General features: G+C 39.5%; 1 protein-coding gene across 4 annotated transcripts in view; it reads right to left on the bottom strand.

The window, feature by feature from the left end:
* ARHGAP10 (Rho GTPase activating protein 10) overlaps positions 1–12026 on the bottom strand; it is a 296650-nt gene that overhangs the window by 215259 nt on the left and 69365 nt on the right. For all 4 annotated transcript variants that reach the window (XM_079154583.1, XM_079154582.1, XM_079154581.1 and 1 more), the window contains exons 2-3: positions 6905–7000; positions 6772–6833 (exon numbers count right to left, since the gene is read on the bottom strand). In XM_079154583.1, coding sequence (XP_079010709.1) covers positions 6772–6833; positions 6905–7000 — 158 coding nt within the window. The remainder of the gene's footprint in view (positions 1–6771; positions 6834–6904; positions 7001–12026) is intronic.

The following is a 12026-nucleotide window of genomic DNA, read 5'->3' as shown; positions in this document are numbered from 1 at the left end:
GCAGCGCGGCCAGCTCCGGCCCGCCCCGGCCAGCTCCGGCCGGCCGGCAGGTTGCTTCAGTGACCAGCACAGAGCGCCAGGGACTTCCCCAAGCAGCCCAGCCCCCTCCGGCGGGAAGCGCCTCTCTAGGCTGGCTTCTCTGGGCAAACCGCCCAGTGAGAGCCTGTCTGCGCAGAGCCAGCCACAAGTCCCCAAGCCAGTGGAGACCTCTGACCTACAACCAGACTCTGGAACCAGGGCTGTGCAACAAGAGACCTCTCCAGGTCTCTCTCCCTGGAACCAGTAGCGGGCTAGGTGCAGCGTTCTTCGGAAGCACTGCATTATCAAATTAATCCAAGACTTCTGGCTACTGAAGGCTGGTAGGTGATACACTGGAAATCTAGAGGGTCACTATAAGCCAATAGAGGAAGTCTACAATATCACAGAGTCCCATTGACATCAGACCAATATGAGAAAACAAGGGAAGAAAATGTCCCAAACAAACCTAGATACTATATCAATAAAACCCAATGACAGCACAGCAGAAGAAATGTCCGAAAGGGAGTTCAGAACGTACATAATTAAAACAATCAGGGAAGCAGACGAGGAGATGAAAGAACAGATGCAGGCATTAAATGAACGAACTACTCAACAGTTAAAAGAGCAAATAACGGAAGCAAAAGAGCATTTCAATAAAGAGTTAGAGATACTGAAAAAAAAAAAAACAAACGGAAATCCTTGAAATGAAGGAAACAATAAACCAAGTTAAAAATGCCATAGAAAGCATAAACAATAGGATAGATCACCTGGAAGACAGAACCTCAGATATTGAAGACAAAATATTTAATCTTGAAAACAAGGCTGACCAGACAGAGAAGATGGTAAGAAATCATGAACAGAATCTACAAGAATTATGGGATATCATGAAGAGGCCAAATTTAAGAATAATTGGGATTGAGGAAGGCTTAGAGAAACAAACCAAAGGAATGAACAATCTATTCAATGAAATAATATCAGAAAATTTCCCAAATCTCAAGAATGAAATGGAAAACCAAGTACAAGAGGCTTACAGGACTCCAAATATGCAAAATTACAACAGACCTACACCAAGGCACATTATTATGAAAATACCTAACATTCAAAATAAAGACAGAATTTTAAAGGCCGCGAGAGAAAAGAATCAGATTACATTCAGGGGGAAACCAATAAGAATATCAGCAGATTTTTTAGTCCAGACCCTAAAAGCTAGAAGGGCCCAGATCAACATTTACCAAGCCCTGAAATAAAATGGATGCCAACCAAGAATTTTATACCCAGCAAAACTTACTTTCAGATTTGACGATGAGATAAAATCCTTCCACAATAAACAAAAGCTAAAAATTTACTAAAAGAAAGCCGGCATTACAGAACATTCTCAGCAAAATATTCCATGAGGAAGAGATGAAAAACAACGATGTAAATCAGCAACGGGAGGAACTAGCCTAAAGGAATAGCCAAATAAAGGAGAAACCAAATCATGTCAAAAACAAAAATGAGTCCAATGACTAGGAATACAAATCATATCACAATAACTGTGAATGTTAATGGCCTGAACTCATCAATCAAAAGACGCAGACTGGCAGATTGGATTAAAAAGAAAAATCCAACAATATGCTGCCTGCAAGAGACCCATCTCATAGAAAGAGATACCCATAGACTAAAGGTGAAAGGATGGGAAAAAACATACCATGCACACGGACACAGCAAAAAAGCTGGAGTATCCATCCTCATTTCAGATAATGTGGACTTTAAGCCAAAACTAGTCAGAAGGGATAAAGAAGGACATTACATACTGCTTAAGGGAAGCATAAATCAGCAAGACATAACAATCATAAATATCTATGCCCCGAACATTGGCTCATCCATGTACGTCAAACAAATCCTTCTCAATTCCAGAAATCAAATAGACCACAACACAATAATACTAGGTGATTTTAACACACCTCTTTCACCGCTGGATAGATCGTCCAAACAAAAATTGAATAAAGAAACCATAGATCTCAACAACACAATCAACAATTTAGACTTAACGGACATTTATAGAATATACCATCCCACAAAGAACGAATACACTTTCTTCTCAGCAGCACATGGATCCTTCTCTAAAATAGACCATATTTGATGCCACAAAGCTACTGTTAGCAAATACAAGAAGACAGAGATACTACCTTGTACTCTATCAGATCATAATGGACTTAAATTAGAAATAAATGACAGAATAAAAAACAGAAACTTCTCAGATTAAATAATAAACTATTATACGATGAATGAATAACAGAAGACATCAGGAGGGAAATTTAAAAATTCTTAGAAGTAAATGAGAACAAAGACACATCATATCAAAATCTCTGGGACACTATGAAAGCAGTACTGAGAGGAAGATTTATTTCATGGGGTGCATTCAACAAAAGAAGTAGAAATCAACAAATAAACGACTTAACACTACAGCTCAAAGCCCTAGAAAAAGAAGAGCAGACCAACACCAAAAGTAGTAGAAGACAGGAAATAGTTAAAATCAGAACCAAAATCAACGAAATTGAAACAAAAGAAACAGTCGGAAAAATTAACAAAATAAAGAGTTGGTTCTTTGAAAAAATAAACAAAATTGATAAACCCTTAGCCACACTAACAAAGAGAAAGAGGGAGAAAACTCAAATTACTAAAATTCGGAATGAACAAGGAAATATCACAACAGACACGAGTGAAATGCAAAACATAATTAGAAGCTATTTTGAAAATCTATACTCCAACAAAACAGAAAACCTCGAAGACATCAACAAGTTTCTAGAGACATATGAATTACCTAAACTGAACCAGGAAGACATACACAACTTAAATCAATTTCAAGCAATGAAATAGGTCATCAAAAGCCTACCAACAAAGAAAAGTCCGGGGCCAGATGGGTTCTCAGCCGAGTTCTACAAAATCTTTAAAGAAGAGCTCATTCCAATACTTCTCAAAGTATTCCATGAAATAGAAAAGGAGGGAACCTTTCCAAACTCATTCTATGAAGCCAATATCACCCTGATACCTAAACCAGACAGATACATCGAGGAAAGGAAATTTCAGACCAATATCCTTAATGAACATTGACGCAAAAATTCTCAACAAAATTTTAGCAAATCGCATACAAAAATAAATTAAAAAGATAGTGCACCACGATCAAGTGGGTTTTATCCCAGGGATGCAAGGTTGGTTCAACATCCGGAAATCAATAAATGTCATTCACCGTATCAACAGACTAAAAGTTAAGAATCACATGATTATTTCAATAGATGCAGAAAAAGCATTCGATAAAATACAGCATCCCTTCATGCTCAAAACACTAGAAAAAACTGGGGTAGTGGGATCATTCCTTAACATTGTGAAGGCCATCTATGCTAAGCCCATGGCCAATATCATTCTAAATGGTGAAAAACTGAAAGCATTCCCCCTAAAAACTGGAACAAGGCAGGGATGCCCTCTTTCACCACTTCTATTCAACATCGTTCTTGAGACTCTAGCCAGAGCAATTAGACAAACCAAAGAAATTAAAGGGATACGAATTGGAAAAGAGGAACTCAAACTATCCCTGTTCGCTGACGACATGATTATATATTTAGAGGAACCTGGAAATTCCACCAGAAAACTGTTAGAACTCATAAGTGAATTCAGTAAAGTAGCAGGTTACAAGATCAATGCTCATAAACCCTATGCATTTTTATACATAAGTGATGAATCTTCAGAAAGAGAAATTAGGAAAACTACCCCATTCACAATAGCATCAAAAAAAATAAAATACTTGGGAATCAATCTCACAAAAGAGGTGAAAGACCTCTACAATGAGAACTATACAACACTAAAGAAATTAAAGAAAACCTTAGAAGATGGGAAGCTCTCCCATGTTCATGGATAGGAAGAATTAATATTGTCAAAATGGTCGTACTACCAAAAGTGCTATATAGATTCAATGCAATTCCAATTAAAATCCCAATGATGTACCTTACAGAAATAGAGCAAGCAATTATGAAATTCATCTGGAAGAATAAGAAACCCAGAATAGCTAAAGCAATCCTCAGTAGAAAGAGCGAAGCAGGTGGTATCGCAATACCAGATCTTCAACTCTATTACAAAGCAATAGTAACAAAAACGGCATGGTATTGGTACCAAAATAGACAGGTAGATCAATGGTACAGAATAGAGGACACAGACACAAATCCAAAGAAATACAATTTTCTCATACTAGACAAAGGGGCCAAAAATATGCAATGGAGAAAAGATAGCCTCTTCAACAAATGGTGCTGGGAAAACTGGAAAACCATATGCAACAGAATGAAATTAAACCCCTATCTCTCACCCTGCACAAAACTCAACTCACAATGGATCAAGGACCTCGGAATCAGACCAGAGACCCTGCATCTTACAGAAGAAAAAGTAGGTGCAAACCTTCAACTTGTTGGCTTAGGACCAGACTTCCTTAACAGGACTCCCATAGCACAAGAAATAAAAGCAAGAATCAACAACTGGGATAGATTCAAACTAAAAAGCTTTCTCTCAGCAAAGGAAACTATCAGTAATGTGAAGAGAGAGCCTACAGAGTGGGAGAATATCTTTGCCAATCATACTTCAGATAGAGCGCCAATATCCCGAATCTATGAAGAACTCAAAAAACTCTACACTAAGAATACAAATAATCCAATCAACAAATGGGCTAAGGAAATGAACAGACACTTCACAGAAGATGTACAAGCAATCAACAGATATATGAAAAAATGTTCACCATTTTAGTAATAAGAGAAATGCAAATCAAAACTACCCTAAGATTTCATCTCACCCCAATTAGAATGGTGATTATCAAGAACATAAGCAACAACAGGTGTTGGCGAGGATGTGGGGAAAAAGGTACACTCATACATTGCTGGTGGGGTTGCAAATTAGTGCAGCCACTCTGGAAAGCAGTATGGAGATTCCTCAGAAAGCTTGGAATGGAACCACCATTTGACCCAGCTATCCCACTCCTTGGCCTATACCCAAAGGACTTAAAAACAGCATACTACAGAGATATAGCCACATCAATGTTCATAGCTGCTCAATTCACTATAGCCAGATTGTGGAACCAACCTAGATGCCCTTCAGTTGATGAATGGATAAAGAAACTGTGGCATATATATACAATGGAATATTACTCCGCCATGAAGAATGATAAAATTATGGCATTCGCAGGCAAATGGATGCAATTGGAGGATATCATGCTAAGTGAGATAAGCTAATCTCAAAAAACTAAAGGACGAATGATCTCGCTGATAAGTGGATGAGGACATATGGGGGGGGGTGGGGGGCCAGGAGGGGTTAGTGTTAGGTTTAGGGTTAGGGATAAGGAGGGTGGTAAGAATGAGGAAGAAAGGAATGTATAGAGGGAAAAGAGGGGTGGGAGGGGAGGTGGGAAGGGAAAAAAATAACAAAATGAATCAAACAACATTGCCCTATGTAAATTTATGATTTTTAATTAAAATTTAAAAAATAAAAAAAATTAAAAAGTAAAAAGTAAAAAGAGCTGGGGAAGTAACTGAGTAGTAAAGCACTAGTCTAGCACATGCAAGGCTCTGGGTTTAATCCCAAGTGCACCCCCCCCCCCCCCCCCAAAAAAAAGTGTCACCCTCCTACTTCTGCCCCTGCTGTAATTCTACCCAACAGAAATCCCCACCACTCACCACCTGAGAAATTAAAACAACATCTATGTGTGCAAGGCCCTGGGATCACCAACACTACACACACACTCTTTGAAGCTGATTGTGGGGATGGGGGAGCAAGTTCCCCATGTTTTCCAGGTCCCAGGGCTACCTCCCACTTTGCCAGGTGATTGTTGTCAAATTATTGTGACTCTGCTTCTTCGTTTGTAAGCTAAGGTACAATAACAGTACCTACCTTAAAGAGTTGATGTGAAAATTAAATGACAGTATTAGAGAAACAGTCAAGGTTAACTATTTTAACTTTCTTAGCATTACTACTGCATCTGAAACCCTCACACTTACACTTCATATAATTCTAGATAGTACTACTTCTCAAGAACCTAGTAAAAAGTTTGTATGCTTATTTAAAAACAAACAAAAAGCCTGGAAAAACCATGATGAACAGTGTGTCATATTCCAGTGGCGATCTACTACAAATCTTGACATTGATTTCAATGTCAATAGGAAGAAAATGCAAGGTTTTAGGACAAGCGGACAAATATTATTCGCTATCCCCCAACTTCATTGTTGAGCATGTCTTAAACAAGGTCATCTGCTCAAGCCACTCAGCAGAGCACCAGGCACCTGGGGGCACCCGATGGAGGGGCACATTCCTATTAGTCTGTCCCTCCCCACACAGCCTAGCAACCTACAGAGCTGTGAGTCAGGCTGTAACATCACTCCCATGCCCTCAGCTTTTCTGCTTTTAGCTTTGTAAAATGTTAAGGCTCAGCACAGGATTCTACGTAAATCAAAGTGCTCCGCTACTGACAGCTAAAAAGCACCCGGCCCCACATTTTACTGATGGAGACACAGGGCTTTAGTCAAAAGGTCCAGACACTTGTCCAGAAGCCGACCACAGTCAGCACCAGAGCGGCCCTAGAAGTGGGGACCCGAAACCTTATCTATCCATGGTTCTTTCCTCTAAATGCCCGACTGCGCCCACAGATAAACTGCACCCAAACTTCTACCAGAACCAGCTCTTAAGCCCGGATTGTTCTCCCTTTGAAATCTGACTTGTTAATTTAAATCCCTCTCTACTTACCATAATTTCTCTCTGTTCTTCCAGATTCTTCAAAAAATTTGAAAATTCACGTAAGGAGGCATCTGCAAGGAGAAAGGAGTGAGTATTTGGTGGCCATAGTAGAGAAAAGTAAACCAAACACCTGTGCTCATACCTATGCAGCGCTCATCATCAGTCTCAGCATCGCCAATAAACTCGAATTTAAAGTCTCTGAGTGAATGAGCAAATTTTCGCTGGGCAGCTGAAAGACCTAGAAAAGAGAAGTACAATGACTACTTGGGGGCTGATTTCAAGTCAAGACTTAGAAGATGGGTAGAGCTGTAGAACTCTCCACCCAATCCGAAGGTCAACCCAATTCCCATCGCCCTCAATCTGTCACTCTCTGGACACCTCTCAAGGATCGTTTCTTCCCTCCCCACCTTCTCCTTTCTGATTATTTCACACCGCTCCGTACAGCACTGTCCTTGCTGGCTTAAGTCAGAGCTTGCCCGTTTCAAAAGCTCAGGATCTGCTTAGGGCAGCACACACCTGATAGCGCTTGGGGACCAAGGAGATCTGGCTGCCAGCCATGGTATGGAACCTGAGGGTCTCACAAGTCCAGGGTCAGCCACCCATGTATTCTGAACCAATTGCCAGATAACCCCTCCATCCAGAAAAACCCAGAAGACTCAGAACATTCACCAAAAGCAGCATGGGGTAGTGGATAACTGGAGGGGAAGATCAAGTGGTAGAATTATACAAAAGAAATATGCAGGTCAACTCTTTCCATTAGAGATTAATAGAAAAGCAGAAACTCTACTCTTAAAACTGGTCAACAGCTGGGAGGTCACTTAGTGGTAAAGCACTTGCCTATCATGTAGGGGCCCTCCATTCCATCTCCAGCACCATCAAAAAACAAAACAAAAACCCACAAAAAAAACTGTGCTTTAGTGACGTGCCCAGTGTGACACAATTACTGAGCTGAAGGATAAAGCTCAGGGGTAGAGCACTTTCCTGGAATGAACAATGTTTGATCCCCAGCACCACGAAAATATAACAAGTGAACATTTATTTCAATGGCCATTCCCCGCGCCAGGTTGTATGCATATTGTCCCTCATTCAATATTCGCAAGATATATAAATGGATATCTCAGTTTCCAAAGGAAACACCTAAGGCTCAGAGATGTCACATAATCTGCACAAGATTGCACAGCTACCACAACAGTTAAGGATTGATTTTACTCAAGAGCCCTCTACCCAAAGCCCAAGCCCTGACCAATATATGTCAGTGTTCCTCTGATCTAAAGCACTTTCCAAGAATCTGCTCAATGACTCCTATATTCCCCACAGCTCATCTCAGCACGATGTGGACACTATGTTAAAATTTCATATCAAGCAAATGATATGAAATTGACATTTGTCTTGCTGTTTTCACGTTTTCTCTTTAAAATAAAAACCCCACTGAAAGACCTAAATGGGAAAGGCAAAACTGTGAAACCATTAGAAGATAAACAGGGCTGCAATTTCTTGCCCTTGGAGAATGGAAGCAAAGGACAACCAGATGGAATGCAAACCTGGTAGACACATCTGTGCTGTGTGACTTTGCAGCTCCTCCCAAGGATAACTAGAGGCTGTTTTCCCAGGCCTTGAATCTGGGATGGTCCCATGGCCAGCAGAATATGGGGAAAGTGACACTGTGCCAATAGAGCCATCACCTCAAGAAACTTGGCACACCTCTGCTTCACTTAAAACTGTCCTCCATGTGAACATGCCCAGGCCCGCCTGCCTGTGAGACTGATGAAAGGCATGTGGCTTGGTCACTGCTTGCTGGCCCAGCAGTTGACTGCAAACTGCAAAAGCAGTCTCCCTGCAATGTGTGAAGCTATCCAAAGAACGAACTAGACACCAGCCCAAACTGACATATGTGAATGGCTGCTGTTCTAAGTCGTCAGGTTAAGAGTGATGACTTACAAAGGAAATAGAGAGCTAATGTAGAAAGACTAATCAAATTTGGGTTCAAATTCTAAAGAGGTAAATGAGCACACATCCTTAAGGTATAAATTACTGCTTGTAAGATGACGTGAAGCAGAAGCGCCAATAAAAACATTAAGCAGAACTTGAATAGGCCCTTCACAAATGCAAGTGAAAGAATCAAATGGCCTGAGGCCACATGGAAAGGCGCTGGAGTCATTAGCAACCACAAAAGTGAACCTTAACACCTCAAGAGGCCTCAATATACTCATCCAATCAGCAGGAATTTTGGTAACTCCAAGTGCTGGTGTGACCACATGAAGGGACCAATGCTTTTACACTTCAGAGACTAAAAATTAGTGTAACTCCTCACATTTTAAGTTATATTGCATTTTCTAGATTTGATATTTTACAGCATAGAAATTTTCTGGTAGCACTTGTTACTGGAAATTCTTCGGCAGCATTTCCTCATGGTCATCCTCGTCCCATTCAAAAACACCAGTAACCAACAGAACTGAGCCTCACTATTTATCCCTGAAACTCCTCGAACATTCACCATTTATAGTGCGAACATTAAAAATTCTTTTCTTTTTGAAACGTATACTACATTATGGTTACTATGGCCACCTTCTCACTCCTAATTGCAACCTGGGCAACCAGTACCAACGGGCAATTGGTTTCTTTTAATGTCTTCTTCCAGTAGGTTCAGATCTTATATTTAAATCTTCAATCCATTTTGAGTTGATTTTTGTAGCTGATACTGATAAGGGTACAGTTTCGTTCTCCTCTGTGTGGATGTCATATCTTCCCAGCACCATTTACTGCAAAGACTATCCTTTGCCTAATGCATGTTCTTAAGATCTTTGTTTAAAAACAAAAAAATAAATCAGTCAGTTGTACATGGGTGGGTTTTAGGCTGGTCTGGTTCATTGGTCTTCATACCTGCTTTTGTGCCAAAACTGTGCTATTCTGATAATAGCTTTGTAGTATATTTTGTTGTCAATACAGTGCTTCCTGTCTTGTTCAAGTCAACATTGCTTTGGCTACTTGGTTTTGTGGTTCCATTTGAATTTTAGGATTTTTTTTCTAGTTCTATGAGGAATGCTTTTTTTAATTTATTTTTTACAGCAATTACATTGAATCTAAAGATCTTTTGGGGTAGTATGGACATCTATAATATTGGTTCATCTAATTCATGAACATGGAATATCTTTCCATTTTTTGGTGTCCTCTTCAATTTCTTTCACTGATGCTTTATAATTTTCCAGAGATCTTTCAGTTCTGTGGTGAAATTTATCCCTATATATATTTTTTGTATCTATTGTAAATGGGATTTTTTTTTTTTAACTTCTATTTCAGATAATTTGCTTTTGGTGTATAGCAATGCTACGATTTATGTTCCTTTTGTCTCTTTCAACTTTGCTGCTAAATTTATTTTATTGGCTCTAATAGGCTTTTCTAGCAGAGTCTCCAGGGTTTTCTATATATAAAATCATGTCATGTGAAAGTGACAATTTTACTTCCTCTTTTGCAATTTGGATGTCTTTTTTCTTGCCTGATTACTCTGCCTAGGAATTCTAGTAGTACACTGAATAAAAATCTTAAAAGTTTCAATGCAATTACAATTAAAATCCCAATGACGTACCTTACAGAAATAGAGCAAGCAATCATGAAATTCATCTGGAAGAATAAGAAACCCAGAATAGCTAAAGCAATCCTTAGCTGGAAGAATGAAACATGGGGTATCGCAATACCAGAACTTCAACTATACTACAAAGCAATAGTAACAAAAACAGCTTGGTATTGGCACCAAAATAGGTATATCAATGGTACAGAACAGAGGACACGGACGCAAACCCAAATAAATACAATTTTCTCATACTAGACAAAGGGGCCAAAAATATGCAATGGAGAAAAGATAGCCTCTTCAACAAATGGTGCTGAGAAAACTGGAAATCCATGTGCAACAGAATGAAACTAAACCCCTATCTCTCACCCTGCACAAAACTCAACTCACAATGGATCAAGGACCTTGAAATCAGACCAGAGACCCTGCATCTTATAGAAGAAAAAGTAGGTGCAAACCTTCACCTTGTTGGCTTAGGATCAGACTTCCTTAACAGGACTCCCAATGCACAAGAAATAAAAGCAAAAACTGGGATAGATTCAAACTAAAAAGCTTTCTCTCAGCAAAGGAAACTATCAGCAATGCGAAGAGAGAGCCTACAGAGTGGGAGAATATCTTTGCCACTCATACTTCAGATAGAGCACTAATTTCCAGAATACATAAAGAACTCAAACTCTACACCAAGAATACAAATAATCCAATCAACAAATGGGCTAAGGATATGAACAGACACTTCACAGAAGATCTACAAGCAATCAACAAACATATGAAAAAATGTTCACCATTTTAGTAATAAGAGAAATGCAAATCAAAACTACACTAAGATTCCATCTCACCCCAATTAGAATGGCGATTATCAAGAATACAAGCAACAATAGGTGTTGGAGTGGATGTGGGGGAAAAGGTACACTCATACATTGCTGGTGGGGCTGCAAATTAGTGCAGCCACTCTGGAAAGCAGTGTGGAGATTCCTTAGAAAACTTGGAATGGACCTGCCATTTGACTCAGCTATCCCACTCCTCAGCCTATACCCAAAGGACTTAAAATCAGCATACTACAGAGATACAGGCACATCAATGTTCACAGCTGCTCAATTCACAATAGCCAGACTGTGGAACCAACCTGGATGTCCTTCAATTGATCAATGGATAAAGAAACTGTGGTGTATATATATATATATATATATATATATATATATATACACACACAATGGAATATTACTCAGCTATAAAGAATAATAAAATTATGGCATTTGCAGGCAAATGGATGAAATTGGAGAATATCATGTTAAGTGAGATAAGCCAATCTTAAAAATCCAAAAGAGGAATGAGTTCACTGATAAGCGGATGATGACACTTAATGGGGGGTGGGAGGGGGACAAGAATGGAGGAAGGAGGGACTGTAGAGGGAAAAGAGGTGGGAGGGGTGGGGGGGGAAGGAAAAAATAATGGAATGAATCAAACATCATTACTCTATGTAAATTTATGAATATGCAAATGGTATGCTGTTACTCCATGTACAAACAGAAACAATATGTATCCCATTTGTTTACAATAAAAAATAAATTTAAAAAAAATCCAAAAGACCAATGATCTCACTCATAAGCGAATGATGACACGTAATGGGGAGTGGGAGGGGGGCAAGAATGGAGGAAAGAGGGACTGTAGAGGGAAAAGAGAGGTGGGAGGGGTGGGGGGG

Source organism: Sciurus vulgaris (genome assembly GCF_902686455.1).
Source record: "Sciurus vulgaris genome assembly, chromosome: 9".
Taxonomy (NCBI): domain Eukaryota; kingdom Metazoa; phylum Chordata; class Mammalia; order Rodentia; family Sciuridae; genus Sciurus; species Sciurus vulgaris.
Note: the sequence above shows the minus strand (reverse complement) of the source record. Positions and strands in the feature narration are given on the sequence as shown.